General features: G+C 41.8%; 1 protein-coding gene across 1 annotated transcript in view; it reads right to left on the bottom strand.

Annotated features, from left to right (window-relative positions):
• Window positions 1-7,625: 7,625 nt before the first annotated feature.
• The window catches only part of CD9 (CD9 molecule), a 32,807-nt gene continuing 22,020 nt past the window's right edge, over window positions 7,626-18,412 (bottom strand). The window contains exons 3-8 of the mRNA XM_037913686.2: window positions 17,664-17,761; window positions 15,480-15,554; window positions 13,797-13,889; window positions 12,522-12,611; window positions 9,077-9,160; window positions 7,626-8,014 (exon numbers count right to left, since the gene is read on the bottom strand). Of these exons, the coding sequence (XP_037769614.1) occupies window positions 7,949-8,014; window positions 9,077-9,160; window positions 12,522-12,611; window positions 13,797-13,889; window positions 15,480-15,554; window positions 17,664-17,761 (506 nt within the window). The 3' untranslated portion in view covers window positions 7,626-7,948. The remainder of the gene's footprint in view (window positions 8,015-9,076; window positions 9,161-12,521; window positions 12,612-13,796; window positions 13,890-15,479; window positions 15,555-17,663; window positions 17,762-18,412) is intronic.

Genomic DNA, 18,412 nt, shown 5'->3' with positions numbered 1-18,412 from the left:
TACAAGATCTACGGGTCACCAAATGAAATTAATAGGCAGCAGGTTTAAAACAAACAAAAGGAAGTATTTCTTCACACAACGGAGAGTCAACCTGTGGAACTCTTTGCCAGAGGATGTTGTGAAGGCCAAGACTATAACAGGGTTAAACAAAAACTAGATAAGTTCATGGAGGATAGGCCCATCAGTGGCTATTAGCCAGGATGGGCAGGAATGGTGTCCCTAGCATCTGTTTGCTTGAAGCTGGGAATGGGCAATAGGGGATGGATCACTTTATTATTATTTGTTTCTGTTCATTGCCTCTGAAGCATCTGGCTTTGGCCGCTGTCGGAAGACAGGATACTGGGCTAGATGGACCTTTGTTCTGACCCAGTATGGCAGTTCTTATGTTGATAAACTAAAGAGATTAGGCTCTTTGATTCTATCACTATAAGACAGTGATTCTCAAAGCATCTGGGTTTGGCCACTCTCAGAAGATAGGATACTGGGCTAAATGGAACTTTGGTCTGACCCAGTATGGCCGTTCTTATGTTCCCTTCCTAGCAGGTGGAAAATGAGACAGGCCTCTGTTACCTGGTGTATTTTTGTTAATTTAAGCCTTTTTGCATCTCTTGTGTGTTAATAAAACCAACTCTGAGGAAAGGATTGTGGAACTGACCATGGGAGTTTAGAATTTATTTTGACTACCCTGGCCGGTGAAGGTCACTTGCTTACACGGGGTTTGATTTAAGAAGGGGAATGAAAAGCATTGTTCATTCAGCTCACTCTGTGAGCAAGATATTTGTACAGTTGCCCACTACTAGTGTGAAAAAGAGAGGGAGGTCTGTAAAAGAAAACTGTTGTTAAGTACCAAAGAGTGCTCAGCCTTGGACAGGACAGGAACATAGCAACTGCTGTGCAAGATCAGACCGAAGTCTGTTTAGTTTAGTATCCTGTCAGGGCCAGCCTTAGGGGCGGGTGATCTGGGCAGTCATCTTGGCTGCAAACTTCCAGGGGTGCTAGATCAACGTCCAGAGGTACGGGGCACTACACCACTCGGTTGCTCTTGGACATTTTTTTTAACTTCAGGATGGGGGAATGGGCGGTGGCAAAAACATTTCCTGCCCTGGGTGAAAAAACACTGAGAGCTGGCACTGTATCCTGTTGTAAATGTTGAGCAGTATCAGTTGCTTCACAGGCAGTTATTCCCTAACCAGAGTTACTGGATGCCTTATGCCCTGCTTATAAAGATATCCTAATGTAACTGTGAATGTTTTAAATATTCATATGCACGTCTAACTTTTTTGTTTTTAATCCTGCTAAGCTATTGGCCTCAGTAAAGTTTTATGGCAGTTAGTTCCACAAAAGAAGATACAGTGGGACAATGTAGTCCCTGCCTGGGAGAGTTTTCATGAAAAACGAACAACTCCCCCCCCCCCCCCCCCAAAAAAAAAAGCCCAAACAAACAAAACAAAACCCCAAAACAAAACCAACCAAACAAAAATAACCCACACCTTTGAGGGGAACTTACTTCAAGCCACTGATGCAAATATTCAAACAGGGATGCTTAATGTTAGGTATGTAAATCAAAGTGACCTGACTTAAGAAATGCTGAGTTCTTGTGGGATAGAGGCCATCTTGGCTGAGACTGTGGGGATTAAACCAGGGACCTCCAGAACTAAAAGCAGGAGCTGCTATCTCTCTAGCTGGAGCTGTGACAGGTGCCTATTGTCTGTGCATTAGCACAGAGGGGACCTGTAACACACACTCTCCAGTTCCCCGTGAAGTTACAGTGAAACTCAAAACTGGATCAATGAAGTGGTGGACTTTCAGCACCACTGAAAAATCGAACCACCTTGGTTTAAAATTCTCTGAATATTTAACAGCTAATCGTAATGGCTCTTTTTCTAGTTACAAATGCACATCCTCACATGGTAGAGGTGTTTATCTAACTGTCTGAGGCTGTTGAGGAAGGTGTGCTCTGCACTACAGCATCCATGAAGACAGAGGAATTTTTAAGGGTGGGACAATGGCTTGGCTTATGTGCCTGACTCAGCTTGAAAGAAGAGTAGACATTTTCCCCCACTGAAGAAATTTCTGGCTGCTTTAGCGATAAGGTCAGTCAGAATCATGCCGAGTTATTTAACTCTGTGGCTGCAGAAGCTAATGTGATATCATCTATTGAACATAGGCACATGTTGAATGTGAAGAGCTGGAATGTAAATTTACAATCCATCCTGTGTACCCCATGAGCAGACCAAGTAATGAGTTGGGGGACTCCAAGATTCATGGTTTGTTTCCTGGTCCCTCCCTTGCTCTGATGCGGGGAAACAACCCGCTGCTGCCCTTGGCCAATGGCAAATTACTTCCTCCTACATCTGCTAGCCAGTGCCACTGAAGGACAGAGTCAAGGTCCCACCCACTCCCACTCCTGCCCACATAGAGGAGGGAGGGCATAGGAGCCTTGCAATGCCTGCCTGCTCTTCCCTTCTCGCTGACGCTGGCAATCTGGGTAGCCCACACAGGGGATTAAGGTGCTAATTTATATCCTCTTAGTCCCCTGCACAGGCATGTTGGGTGAGCATCAATCTTGCCCTAAAGTGATATTGCCCCTTTTGTTGAAGTGAACATAAATAAATGTGATGTTTGATCTCAGGTCATTCCTGATCTTCACTGAAGCATGAAGCCTCCGTATCTCAGGATACATATTTGTGGAATGGAAGAAAGGACTGTCCAATGCTAGAACAGTAGTTTAGGACGCAGGTGACCCAGCATCAATTCCCTGGTTGATGCACTTTGGACAAGTATCTCTGTGCCTCAGTTCCTCATCCATACAATGACAATAACAGCACTACCCTCCCTTGTAGGGGTGTGGAGGGCAAATACATTGAAGCTTGTGAGGTGCTCAGACACTGTGGTGACGGGGACCATATAAGTACTGTACATTATGATGTCTTCATCAGAAATACTTCACACCCTCATATGGCCTTGAATTTAAATGCAATTTTTATTTAACAAAACATTCCACTGAGGAGATTAGAGGGGAGATTTGGAATGTGTTGTTGAATACTTGGAAGAAGAGGTGTTCAAAGACAAACTGATGGGCTTTTACCAAACTGCACTCATGAAGTCCAAAGGAGGTGGAAGAAACATTGACATGGTGCTTGATTTTTCAACCAGTCACAAACTTGGATTTTCTTTCTGCGTGGAACAATCTTATAATCTTATAACATCCTCACACATCCCTACAATACACATAAACATCTTAATCAAACAGTTCTGCCATACTTAATGCTCACAGATTAGCAAGAGCTGTTTCTGCTATACAACAAAACAGCAGGACTGTGGCAACTGGATTTGCTGGAAATTTGTGATAAAGCCAGTGTTAAGAGAAATGCATAAAAGGTCACTACTTAGCCTCTGTTTGAATATCTATTGAACATCACACAAGAACTTAGTAAAGTGAAACATTCAGATTCTGTGAATGGCTGCCTTGTGGATTCATTTTCTACAAGACTAGAATGTAGAAGTCTGTGTCCCACGTTGGAAAATCTTACTCATCTATTTTTATCTTGGCTAACGAAGCCTGCAAATGTTGTAGATGCTCTAGCGTCATTTAAAAATGACTTTTGCTAGTGCTTGAAGAAGTCCTGAATGCTGCTGGGTTGAACTAGGTCATTTTCATACAGCTGCTGACAAGCAGAAACCATAGATGTGGATTAATATATGATCATAGTAATTATACAGCAGTCCTCAGGCACAAGCCACCTTCTAAACATAGAAACCCAGCAAACTTAGCTCTGGACTGTGCTGAGTTAATGTTCACACTTGTCTGTTTCTTAGTTTGAATAGTAGTTTTTCTGATAAACAGTACCACCCTTCTTATTCCCTCCCTGAGGGCCTGGAAACATTTGTAAGTGTTACTGCGTAGAATGGAGAAGGCACGGGCATGGATAACTTCAGGGATTTCTTTACTCTTCTGCAGGCCAGCAGACACTCCTATCAGTGTGTGCACTCCTATAAAGCCAGGGCACATTTCCGCATGGCTGCAGGCTCCCTGCACTTTCCCTGCTGCTCCCTTTCTTAAAGGGACAATGAGCTTTTTGCACTGTCCAATTTTTAAAACTCTCGTGTCACATTTCCAGCCTCTCCCTGGGGAAAGGTAGTTCGCTCTTTCCTTGTTACTTACAATACTTGAGGGTTTCTATGAGTGTATTTAATTGTCATTTGTGCACATGGCATCACCCCTCACAAGGTGCCTTGAAGGGAACTGTCCACAACAGGATTAAGGGGGAGGATGATGTGAAGATGGAGAGGCAGACAGAAAACTCATCCTGGAAGTTCCAAAGGAAAAAGCTATGGAAGCAAGCACCTGGACAGAAGTTCATTGGGCAGCAAGCTAATTTACATTTGAGTGTGGAGGAGAGATCCTCAGTTTGTGCAAGTAAGAGTAGCTCTATGGGAAGTCAGTGGAACCCATTTATGCCCGTGGAGATTTACTTCTTGTTTTAATTAACAGGCCACAGCACCACAAAACCAGATTATTTTAGCATCCTAGTTATATGCCTTTGTACTGGTCTTACAATACTGTGGAGATATACCTATCCCATAGAGCTGGAAGGGACCTTGAAAGGTCATCACGCCCACTCCCCTACCTTCATAGGAGGACCAAGTACCATCCCTTATTTTTGCCCAAGATCCCTAAATGGCCCTCTTAAGGATTGAACTCACAACCCTGGGTTTAGCAGGCCAATGCTCAAACCACTGAGCCATCCCTCTCCCCAGATATGGTAATTGGTGTTTGTGTTGTTCAAATGCCTACTCCTGAAGTGAAGGCCAGGAAGGGGTAGTTTATATGTTTAGGTCAACAACACTAGAAGAGGAAGAGAAGAATGAACCCAGCTGAAACCAAAGGAAGGTGGTTTAGGTCAGCAGAGCCAGAGCATACTTACAGGTTTTTTTCACTGGTCTAGTCTGGTAGGTCTATTGTGAAAACTGAAATGGATCCTTCATGTACACAAGTGTCCAGGTTCTCTGTTAGGTCTTATCTTAAATATGGCACCTCTTGCAGCACAGGGCTCCCTGCCTCCATGCTGTGGCACTGAGAGAGTACTATGTTTGAAGGAAGGGTGTCACCAGTCACCATGTCCTGAGTCACCAGTTCCAGCCTCACATTAGGTTTTCCCCTCAGGGAGTTTCCATTCAAAGAGGGAACGGAGCCTAGCCCTGCTTGCTTTGAAGCCTTTTCTGTCTGTGTAATTTGCAGGGTGAAGCTGGAGGATAAAATGTGCTAGAGAAGTGATGTTATTAGCATCATCCTGAACAATGCACATGCATGATTTGCCTTGTTAGTTTTGAAATAAAGTTAGGAACACTTGAAAAAACTGCAGGTTAAGCATGAACAGCATATATGACTTTCCTTAAAGTACATGCCAGGGTACAATTCTCCACATAAAATGGAGGCATGAACACATTCAATCAATGCAAATTGAGCTAAGCTTTAAGAGGAGCAGGGATGGTGCAGGAAATTCAGACTTTACTGAGAAATATATGCACCCTCTGGAGTCTCTACACATGGCATGGTGAACATTACTTCATCTAGCAACAATAAGCACCTTAATGTTTGCTTCTCCACACCTGTGCAGAGAACAGAGTAGTAAACACATTCTTTATGGTGCAGTAGCCCCTAAAGTTGAGTTCAGGGCCCCTAGGCACTGCACACGCACCTAGTGAGAGTCTTTGTTTCAGACCTTTCAGTGTAAGTAAGAGACAAACAGTGGGGAAAGGTAAATTGAGGCACAGGGGTGCCGTGACTTGCTGAAGGTCACACTGCAGGCTCATGCAAAGTAGAAATTAGAGTGCAAGTCTTCTGACAATCTAAGGCTCTAGCTAAAACTTTTTTTTTTTTTTTGTACAGAACCTCTCCCAGCCTCCCACTCCCAACCTTAATGCAATGTTCAGAATGTACCTGCAGAAAAGGCTGATAATTCATAAACTAAAGGTTCCATGGCAGTATTAGCTTTTCACCTTGGCACAGCTGCAGTATTTAAAATGTCTGTTTCTGTATGCTTCAGTTACAATGGTAGTTGGAAGCAGCCACTATAATTAAGACTGAAAAATGGTTTCTATTATTACTTTGTTTTCAGATGGAAATATGAAATTTGGCACACAATAGACTAAACAACATGTTGTGGTAGGTTTGGGGAAAGAACACATAAAATTAAGTCATTGAGTAATCTGAGCATGCCCAGTGAGCATCTGACTGAGAAGTTTAGTGAAGCATTGTGACATCACTGCAGGTTCTCTCTATAAAGCCAGACATTAAGGCAGCTGCTCTGAGGCTACAGCCTGGACAGTTTGAAGTGTCTCACTGACACAGCAGAATCCTTCCCTGCTGTCCTTAAAATGCTAATCATTTTAAAGGAATTTGTGCAATGTTACTGTATTTGGGAAACAGTGTAATTAAAAGCTTCACTTTACACACATATGCACAAAAAGTAAAGAGTCAACATTCAACCTGGACTTATTCCCTAATTTAAATGCTTGATTTTCCTCAGTGTACATTTAAAAAAAAAACCCAAAAACCAAAGCACTGTATAGCTAATGTAGCAGAGTTGACAATAACATGGGAAACCAAGCTTTTAGTTAAGCATTTTGCTTTTAAGCTCTGACCCTTACTATGGTTGGCAATCCTTCTGGATTGTCCTCGAGTCTCCAGGAATTCGAGATTAATCTTTTCAATTAAAGAGTGTTATATGATGACCCCTCCAGGAATACGTCCAACCAAAATTGGCAACCCCATTAAACGCTGCCTTAATTTACCTTTTCGCATTTTACAGTAGAACCTTGCTAAGCTCATCCCTTGTATCATTTTGGTGTGAGTGAGTTACAAGCGAATACCATAGTTGCTACCACTTGAGTAGCGTTCATTTTGTGATAGATGCCAGCTACTTTTGTTTGTGAATTATTGAATTTTTGCTAACAGTGAGTTAACACTTGAGGTAAAGAGAGAAAAGCATCCGATGAAGTGAGCTGTAGCTCACGAAAGCTTATGCTCAAATAAATTTGTTAGTCTCTAAGGTGCCACAAGTCCTCCTTTTCTTCATGGACAGAGCTGTTTGCCAAATGTAACTGTGTGCTTTTAACTCACTGTGTTAAAATGAAGCATTTTCACTTTCAAAGAGCCACTCTTCAGGTCTAAGAGGTGGAAAAGACTGGAAATTCTTTGGGTCAGGGACTGTCTCTCTGTTATGTTTGTACACTACCTAGCACATAGGAGCCCATGATGGGCTCCGACCCCTAGGCACTGTAATATAAATTGTAATAGGTTCCACCCAAAGGGTGGCCTTGACACACTTACATTAAACTGAAAGAAGGCGCTTAGCTTTATGCTACCCATTTAATGTTAATTATAGCAATGCTGTAATAATGCTAATAGGTCAGATGGCCTCTCACTGCCAGCTATTCTTCCCCCATCATGTCACCCTTATCAAGAAAGGGATGAGGGGAAAAGGGATGAGGTGCAGGTTTCTCCAAGCAGAAACTCGTGCAGGTTCAGTCTCCAAACCTTCTGTACGCAGACTGCTGACAACACGGTTTAATGGAGGGCGCGTGCATGTGGGCAAGATTAAGAACCTAATCACTCCGCATTTCAGGTCTTAATCTTTATTAAGTATCAAATTGTCTTCAACATAAATTACATCCTGATTATGATGAGTTTCAAGAAACCAGACAGCCATTTAAGGACAAATCGTTTTATGTACAATATCTTTGACTTTGGTCTAACAAATATAGTACCCTTTACCACTGGATTTTTTTAAATCTTTATAAACATAAAAAGCAATAAGTAAAACATCAGTACCAAATAAAGCATTAAAAAAGGTAACAAATATATAATTTTAGAAATGCTTTAAGAATGCTAAAGTTAATAACAGACATTTCTAGAGTGCAGAGATCTTCTTTGTTATATCCCTTAAACCATTTCTCTGGTTCTGCGGATAGCACAGCAGAGGATCATACTGAAGATCATGCCAAAGATCTGGAAAAGGAAAGCAGACTCAATTAGAATATATTATAAGATTAGCTTTCTGGTGATGCAGCGCTCCTAAAAACATAAGTGTGGGTGCTCTTGCTCTCCCTGGCCTATAGGCCGTGTTCTTTTTCACAGCTATTTATTCCCTACCCACCTCTCCCCTATAAGAACCCTCCCACCCCCCCATTATAAAAGCCACCACCATGACCTCTCTTTGATCTTAAGGGCAAGGGAAGGCACAAAAGCACTCTCCCCTGAGAGAGAGGAGTAGATAACCTGAGGTGCCCTCTGTAAAAAGGTCCCCACCCCACTCTTGGGCAGCAGCGTGTGGAGGGCTATCAGGTTGTGCATTGTTCAGCTACGCTAGGAAGTGCAGACTTTCCACCAGTTTCTTTGGAGACAGCATGCAGGATTTTAGTGAGTTATTAAAAACAGTTGTTCTTAATACAGCTTAGTCTCATTCTCTGCCTGGCACAAATTTCCAAGTGCCTGAGCACTATATTATCCATGAGAGGAGGCAAGATACTCTAACTTCAAACTAATTTTTTAAAAATTCATTTTCTTAGCCCAGTTTTCATGATGTGACTGGCTGGGTAAACAGCTAGCAAGGAAGAAGGGGAACATACTAGTATCAATCAGACTTTTCTCTGGGGTGGAGTGGGAGAGGAAAAAGATGCAGTTGTATTATAGTCAAAGTATCAGTCTTCAATTAAACCTCTCAAGTAAAACACAAAGGGAAAATGTATACAATTTTTGCTCTTGGCTCACAATTCTAGGGTCCCTAGGGTCTAGAGTATTTACAGTGAAAACCAAAGCACCAAAGCATACCTGTAAATACCATTTGCTCAGATGGCAGACTACGTAGTTTAAATCAATACAAGGCACACTCTGTTGCACTGCAGTCATAGAGGCAGGATTGTTCTTGGTGACATTTGTGCGTGAGGAAGGATGAGAGGATTAGATCCTCAGTGTAAGGTATCGGATCAGTGGAAAAAGCACATCTTAACTTGAGAAGGCCGTCATAATTTCCCGTCAGATTCAATTGACCGAAAGGATCAAGAAACTTACCATTACCACAGCGATACCAATGCCAACTGCTCCAATCACATTCAATTTAGAAGTAAAGACCTCCTCAATGGCTGTAGGGCATGACTGAAAAGAAGAAAAAAGGTGTGTGTGTGTGTGGGGGGGAGCTTATTTTAAATATTGTTTTACATATGTGCAGTTTTGGCTTACAAAAGTATGTGGTGCTATGAGCAGCACTACACCGTGACCTGATCAGACAGCACATGCTGAACCTGATCCAGCTACAACAGAAGCCAATATTTATCTCCTGAAACTGGCTTGCAAAGAATGGTGGGAAAGGGGAGGCGGGTTGCCTTTAAAAATGGATGCACAATTCTCCCCCCTGCCCCCTTGCTTCTCTTGTACACTACAACTTTCAGGTCTTTTCTACCCTAAAAGAAAAAAGCCTTGTCTAGGGTAGGCTTTTCCCACACTAGAATTTCCAGCCACTATTGCCAATGATTTAGCAACAATGGTGGAAGTACTAGTGTGTACACGTTACCAGCAGCTGCTAGCTTTTTAGCTGCCACATTGCCGAACCCTGCTTGGAGCAGCCCTATACAACATAGTTGTTAATACTGTAGTGGCTGACCTGTGCTAGCACTTGAACTGTTACTACAGTTTTAAAATAAGTGTCTTGTGTACACAACTCATGGTAACTGGAGAATTAGTGAAACTGTGACATCACAAGTGACTGAAAGCCAAGCAACTGTGGTCTCATCTGTATTCAGAGATGCACCTAACTAAATGTGTTGTTTTAAACTAGTTAAACCAATGCAAAGCCCTATGTGGATCCTATGCAATGAGCTAAAGCACTGTTTTGTTTCAAAATTTAGGATTCAAAGCTCATTTCCCACAGTGGTTAGCCCTGTTTTAGGCCAGAAGTTTTGTTGAACTAAGGAAGCAGGGTTTCTGTAATGACTTAACACAAAAAACACACAGGAACAGGTCATTAGCTTACTCCAAAGGCTCTACCAAGACATCCAGTGGACTGCGAATAGTCTAGCTCAGTGGTTCTCAACCTATTTACCACTGTGGACTCCATACACGTGTCATGTGGGCTGCATCCAATACAACCTGTATGGCCCTGAGGATGAGACATGGGACACAGCTATGTGCCGACTGGGCCGCAAGCGGGCCACAGTTTGAGAACCACTGGTTTTGACCTGTTTGGCACAGGTTACCCTGCCAGGAGTTATGCCCTCACCAGCACAGCTCTCAGGTTATAGGGAAGTCTTACACTCCACATTAAACTTCAGATATTTAACACCATTGTAAAGTCAGTCTTACAATATGGTGCTGAAATTTGGAGACTTAAGACCTTACTAATCTAAACTCCAAGTTTTCATAAAAAGCTACCTTCGACAAATCCTCAATATCAGATGGCCAGAAAGTAAAATAAATAAATTTAAAACAGAAAAGAAAAAAAAAAAAAAAAAAAAAAAAAATCACACATTAACACCACTATTAGAGAACGAAACAGAAATGGAGAAGACAGGAAACGACCAAATGAAAATGGAAATGGCTAAGACATACATGGAGGAAACACCTGAGCATCATAAGAGAGGCATTAATCTGAAACCCCCAGGACAAGATGGGGATGAGGTGGGCCATGGATAACATGGAAACACAACAGAAAGCTACCAAAAATGACACTGGAAGAAGCTAAGACTGCAGCAGGAGACCGGCAAAGACGGAAGTCAGTGGTGAAGGCCCTATGTTCTGCATGGAATACAGAGGCATAAGAAAAAGAGAGAAAGAGGCCTGAAATTTTAACTCCCATTAAAAAAAAAAAACTGGAGAAGGTTGCACTTAGATGCTTTCTTTCTCCCTATTTGAGGTACATAAAAGTAACTGTATAATCTATATTATTAGTGGTAACAGGCATCATATCACTAGAACATGTGCTAGCACAGTGAGCCGAATGTTTAAAATAAATAAGATTCAAAATTCTACCATTTATCTGGTTTCTGGTCTCCCCGCTCCCTTACCCCCAGCAACCCTTGAACACTCCCCTGTAGCCCTCGGAATTCCACTCACGCAATGACTCACGCAAGCATCCCGTGCTTTTAAGCGGAACTGTGAGGACACGTGAAGCTGCTAGTCCTTACAGAGCATTCTAAGTTGTGGTTCTAATTCGTATTGCTTCACCTTGTGGGATACCACATGCTTGTAGTAACCCAAACAACGGGTGGAATGCAGTAGCACCTAGAGGATACAAGTGCCACAAAAAGTCAGCAGCACAGTTTTATAGCTGCATCAGCTAAATTGAAGGCGTTGATAGAATTCATGTTAATCAGGAAGGAAATGTGGTTGATGTACAATACTGTATCTGTACATCCGAGAGTCTCACGCTGATTTTACTTGAAAAGTTAATGCATGTTAGCGCCCATAAATACGTGGATTAAAAGCTGGCAGAAGGAATTTCAGTGGCAGTGTAGAGAGTAGTTTTGGTTTCTTTAAAAGAGAAAAGAATTTGTTGGAATGATGGGAAGGATAAAAGGCTGAGTGGTCCAGAAGGATCCTACAGGGATCTGTATTAACCTCAACTGCTGTGGCACCTTTCACTAGGAGGGTGGTGAAACACTGGAATGGGTTACCTAGGGAGGTGGTGGAATCTCCTTCCTTAGATATTTTTAAGGTCAGGCTTGACAAAGCCCTGGCTGGGATGATTTAGTTGGTGTTGGTCCTGCTTTGAGCAGGGGGTTGGACTAGATGACCTCCTGAGGTCCCTTCCAACCCTGATATTCTATGATGATTTCATGGGGTAGCCAGAGCCGAAGAGCACTTGCTCCATACGATGTGCTCACCTAGAGGAAACCCACCAGTTTCCTCCAAGGATAGTGCTGTTTTTCCCCCCCTCATTAAATTAAGACCTGCCGTTTCATTTTCACATGCTCTGTTCATCCCAGCTGCAGAGCTATGGCTGCAAAGCCACAGTGCAGCATTGCCGCGGACCCTTTGAGGAAGGGATGTGGAGCAGGAAGAGGAAAAAGGGTTGTGAAGACCTGAACACGAGCATGCAGACGCTCTGGGTGAAATCACGGCCCGCTGAAGTCAGTGGCACAACTCCCATTAATTTCAACGTGTATACGACTCAAGTTGCACAGGCATGTGATCAGGGATTTTCTACTAGTCCTTAGGAGGCTGCATGCTTTGCCATTTCCAGACTGGTAGTATAGCCCCCCGAACCTGTCCATCACAACTAGATACAAGTGGCTCTGCATCCCGGATATAAAAAAAAAACAAAAACAAAAAAAACAAACAAAAAAAAAAAAACACACAAACCAACCTTGGAGGAAGGGAGAAGGAGGGAGTCTTCCCAGGGAAGGGGATTATCTCCCCCATAGTTCATTATTCAGAAGAGTGCTTCTCTAGTCTGTTCCCTGTCAAATGAAAGTGTAATGGCATGGAACCACTATATGCAATGAATTCAGTCTTCAGTTACCTGTACTGTAAACGTCTCCAATACTTCCTTCTTAGGGCAGGTGTCTAGCAACAGCTGATCAGGAGCTCCTGTGAGACCACAACAGTTTAACTATAAGAGAAAATAGAAAATCTAAAACAACAAGCAAGACAGGTTACTTTATACTGGTATACACAAATATCAGATAGGAGAGTTTCAAAATATTTAAGTTCCATCAGTCAGTTTGACTGTGCCACTAACAGTTTTATTTTAAAATGTCTTTGTTAGCATTACATTAAGAGTGAGAATTTGAATAAGTCAGGAAGTAAAGAGTTCTTTTAATAGTAAAAGTGATTGCATTTGTCATGTAGCACGTATGTAACAGTTTATGTTATGACACAACATTACTACAGGAACCGTAGTTTCCAAACTTCTGTTTACTTTCTCAAATTTAAAAAAAAAAAAAAAAAAAAGAAAAGAAAAGAAAAAAGATCTCTTTACATCTACTCCACACCCAGAAGAATCTGTGACTAAATCCTGTGTACAGTTTGCTATGGATATTATCTAATGAAGTCAGAGGAGCGTGTTCAATAATCTAGTTGGCTTGTGCAGTTCCACATTTGTGCAAAGATGGCATCACACTGTTTACACATGCTGATTCATAGCACCATGGGTATGCGATTGATGTATCAGAATTAGTACATTGTACCCAAAACTAATACGCATCTTAAAAGTCAGCAAAAATTGAAGACGTGTGTTGAAAGCTAATCTTGTCAACGAAAACTTGGTCTATTTTTTCGCCCAGTCTTAGCAGAGAAACTTCCATTGAGGATCAGTGACAAATGAAGTTTTAGACTAAAGATGTCTGAACAGTTTGTTTACAAAAATAAATCTCTTAAATGGGGATGGCTCAAACTCAAAAAACACCCATGAATTTGGGCCAAGACCAAGTATGTGAGACGTCCTAAATTCCAGACCCAAAGGAAAAGTTTTCAGATGTTCAGGAGCTCACAAAAAGTAGGGACTGTTAAAGCAAAGACCTTTTTAAACTTTAACTGTATAATCTTTGTCACCATGAACACCATTATTAGAGACTAAAAAAAAAAAAAGGCAAAAAACCAAACACATTGTGTGGGTACTTAATAGTTTCCCTCCCCTCAAACTGCCATCTGTCTGTAGATTGAAATTGCCAAAACTGAAGGCTAGACATCATAATTAAGAGATGATGTTTCACTTCATTCTTAAATGTATTATGCCCGGCTTCTTAAAAAGAGACATCTTGTACTTTAAAAGAAATAAGTGTGACCATATACTTACCGCATGTTGAAATGCTTTCAGGGTTTCTTTAGCAGCTGGCTGCTCCTTCTTCTCATAGGTTTCCTTGTAAAATTTCTTTACTTCATCAATAATCTACAAAAACAGCGCAAAGCTATAACCCTGTTTTACCTTGACTTATGTTACTTATAGTAAATTTCTTCAGGACAAAAAGTAATTAAACCAGCTATTTTACAGTTTAAATGCTCCATCCTAGGAAGAGGTAACCACCTTCCATTTCCAAAGAAGTTAGCATCATAGGTCTCTAAAAATATGCACGAGCCTTAGAACAACAAGGAGATAGCAAAAGGAGGAGTTGAGAAGAGAGGTATAGCAGGATAAGAGTTACAACAGTGAAAGATGGTTATGGACACATCATACTAGTACTTCCAATTTGTGGTTTTGGTTCTGCTTGGATACTTGACAATGAGTAAGAAGATACCAGCTTTATACTGTCCCTCTAAATCTTGATGGAATCTGATGGGGATGAAAACTAAGACTTCATCCAGCGGATACATGAGAGCAAATGTTCACTTATCTAGCCTTGTTTCAGCGATGGACAAGTTTCCCTGTTGTACAAGAGGAGGAAAAACAAGGGAGGCTACCAATTCAGACATCTCCATAGATGCTTAAATTTTTTGGGCCCTGATCCTGCCACATGTGTTTGCTTAGCTTTGTGCATTTGAGTCATCCCATTGAAGTTAATTGGACTACTCCCATGCCTAAAGGGTATGTCTACACAACCTGAGGCAGCAAGCCTTTGAGCCTGGGTCAATAGACTTGGGTTAGCAGGGCTCACGCTAGTGTGCTAAAAGTAGCTGTGTAGATGTTGTGGCTTGGGCTGGAACTTGGGCTCTGAAGCCTAGGGAGGGGGATGGACTTCACAGCCTGAGCCACAACTTAAATGCACTGACTACATAGCTACTTTTAGAGTGCCAGCGCGACTTTCGCTAGCCAGCGTCTGTTGACCTGGGCTGGGAGACTTGTTCCTGTACATGTACCCTAAGTGTTTGCAGGATTGGGGCTGAAGTCAATTACTATACAGAGTCTTAACTGTAGTAAAACACAACCTTGCTAATTTGGTCCAATCCCTGGGAATCTCTTCCAGAGTTTTTCAAAGTTTAAAGAGCATGGATGATACATTAAGATATACTCTGTATATTAGAGTAATTTCAGTTTTTAGATTATAGTATATTGTAGTACATAATAATAGGGACTTTCAGTACAGAAGCTGTGATTTGGGGCTTGTCTACACAGGGAGATTTACCAGCCAAATACAACAGATTATACTTTTACATTTATACTAGTATAGCTGCCTGTGTGGAAACACTCTTATTCTGGAATAAGAAAAGTGTCCGCACAGGGAATTATAAAGGTATCATGCTACTGATAAATTTCCCCATGTAGACATGCCCGTAGTCTTTGCTGAGAACTGGAGAGAGACTGCGTAGTTGTGGGGAAGTGTAAGGGTTAAGAAAATTCTTCTGTATCACGGGACATTTAAAAAATTTGACCCATTATATCGCTTGCATCTTTGGGAAAGATATTTTGTGTTTACATGCCAGTGAAACTATTATTTGTCTTTTGTGTTGTCCTACTAATTGTGTGATCTTAAAATAGCTGAACATGTTTTCAGTTCTTGAGGAAATATTCAGTGCCAAGAGCTTGCAATAGTCAAAAACCTACCGTGTCTTTATTTGCAAATCCCCAGATGGCAACAGCTACTTCAATGGCAAAAATTACGAGAAGGAAGGTAAAGAACTAGAAGAGAAGAGAGATTTATGTCATTAAATCAAGATGTTTATTGTGAGTACTTTGTAAGAGTAGTTTTTTCAAATTAGTTGATTTAAAACCCTAAATATCATCTCTAAAGTACAATTACTATAACCCTATCAAATCATGTGACATTTCAATGGGTAAATCGTGAAGCATTTCCTGGATTAAAGAAATAAATTAAATAACATATGTATGGGGAGGCGGAGAGAAAGAGGAAATACAACTAGACTTTGTTCCTAGAGGTTTTTTATTTTGGGATGTGGTACTACTTTAAAGCCAGTTCCAGGATCTTTACTTCTGAAATTAAGTGGTGATGGAGTGGTGGATTTAAGTGGTGATGGAGACAGGTTTTACACCTTTAAGCTGGCTCTGCAATATGAATGGAAGAGTAGTAAGGATTATGGCAGAGGGAGACTTTAGAAGCAACACGTGTGTACTGAATGAAAGAAGCCAGTCACACATTTTGGTCACTCCTGAACTATGAAAACTGAACTAATGGTGTATTGTCATTGCTTTAGTTCTATTGTTTGGTGGAGCAGCTACAAGATGCCGAGGTCAGCCAGAAGTGTGAAAAGTCCACACCCTTGAGAGACGAAGTTAAGCCAATATAGCCCTAGTTGTAGACAGCGGTACGTTGATAGAATTCTTCCACTGATTTAGCTACTGCCTGTCAGGGAGGTGGATTAACTACAGCAATGTGAGAACCCCTCCCCCCAGAGCTGTAGAATCTACACTGAAGTGCTACAGAGGTGTAGCTGCAGTGCTGCATGTGTATTGCTGTAGTGCAGACATAGCCTAAAAGCTGGTCTACACTTTAAACTTATATTGGCATAGCTATATACACCATCGGTGTGAAAAAACCACACCCGACCCACACAGCTATGCTGACAAAACCCTCAAGCAAATGCAGCTCTGTTGACAGAAGAGCGCTTCTGTCAGCATAAACAATGTTGTCTGGGGAGTGTGTGTCCATACACACGGGCAGCAAAATTCCTTCTATCAGTGTACATTGCGTCTATGGGGGCTATGCCAGCACAGGCTCTGTAATGTAGCTATCGCCTGTGTCCTCCTTCTCTCACAAGTGTTCTTTCCCAATTTCTGTCACCACCGCTGCTCTAAGACCCATCAACTCAGATCATTTTAGGCAATAGAAGTTGCACTATGGGATGTTTAGAGACCTTAAGCAGTCAGGAGCTTTGCATGGCGTCTCGCACAAAGGAAGTCTGCGTGTTTAACTAACTTCCAGGGAGGATCAAATTGCTGCTAGCATTTAAAAGCATTAAAGAAAGGGGTGGAGGGAGGAGTTAAAAATATCAGAAAACCAACACGTATCACTTGAAAGAGTCTTCTGGAAATGGATTTCTTCCTTGAACACAGCAAACGATGAGTTGTTCTTTCTCCCAGCTGTAATGGCAGCCTGTGCTGATCTGCAGTTAATCTTGTGAAGATTTACAGAAGACTTTACGCACAGCTATTTAATTGTGAGACATGGAGAGGCTGATAGGATGTACTGGTTTTGTATATAGGTGAGTAATGCTGTCCTCCCATAAGTCACTCAGAAAGAGTGGTGCCTATGACTACTGATAACTATAGCAGTTCTTCTGTTGGCTCACATGGTCGAGGCCTTTTGAAGATGAAAACTAAGGTTCTAGTGCCATGTGTGCAATTTATATAATTGTCTATTATCTGCATCACATGTATTGGTTATATGGTATTCAGAATAAAATGCCTAATAGTGCCATTATTGGCATGGTCCATCAGTTCTGCATTCAGGCATCCCTCATCTCGTCTTTTAACTCTTGAAGGTTGCAGCACATATCAATATTTTAGCTTGCTTTGTCTGAACAGAATATGCTTGATGGGGAATAGAGCAAGACTGGACTTCAAATGCTGGTCATTTCAATTTAGTATTAGGTTAATAAATCTATATTACAAGGGAAGTAAAGCTTCAAAACAAGTGATAACTGGAGTGGAAGAGAGCTAGAATCTACTGCCTGACATTCCCACTCTCGCCTTATTAAAATGCTTGAAGGTTCCATTTGCAGAATACATCCCAGCCCAAGATCAAATGTTACAGTAAAGAAAAACACTTACCAAGCCAAGCATGCACTGCGACTCTTGCACTGCACCACAACATCCCAAGAAACCAACTAACATCATGAGTGCGCCAGCTCCAATTAGAATGTAAACCCCTGGGGGTAAAGAGAAAACAAAGCTGGTGAAGTACTCACCAATAAGGGATTGTAAGATTGCAGTTAGTTTTTAATAGATTCCTCAGGGCAATAGCATTTGTAAGTAGTTGCCTTTGCCATGGTTTAAGTTACTACGGTTGACATTTTCAAAGCAACACAGGGATTAATTCTTTAGAGTGAATGCGTCTGAACATACCCCAAAAAGGTAATGAAGAAACAAATGTTTCTGTTCAAAGAAGCAATAAGATGGGTAACCCCTCTGCCACCTTTTCCACAAGTCATTAAGCCCAGTTTGTTTAGGACACATTATTAATAGGTAGGCTTGGCAAGATCCAATGTAAAAATAGATGGGTGTCAGTAAATATTGATTTTAGCTGACACGCCAAAAATCAGTGAAAAAATATCCATCGGTCACAGCGGCATGCGTACAGCCTGCCCGCCCGCCCCATGCGTACACACACACACAAACCCACCCCTTGTTGCTGCAGAGATTGGGCATCACTGGCCACACAGCAGTGCAGAGAGACCCCTCTGCAGCTCTGCTATCACGGTAGAGCGCGAGGGGGGCCGTGGCAGTGGAGCTGCAGAGGGCTTCCTGCATGGCTACAGGGCCCATGGCACTGGTCCCTGCAGGTACAAGATATGGGGACA

This window comes from Chelonia mydas, chromosome 1 (genome assembly GCF_015237465.2).
Source record: "Chelonia mydas isolate rCheMyd1 chromosome 1, rCheMyd1.pri.v2, whole genome shotgun sequence".
Classification (NCBI taxonomy): Eukaryota; Metazoa; Chordata; order Testudines; family Cheloniidae; genus Chelonia; species Chelonia mydas.
This window is presented reverse-complemented; position numbering and strand designations above follow the sequence as displayed.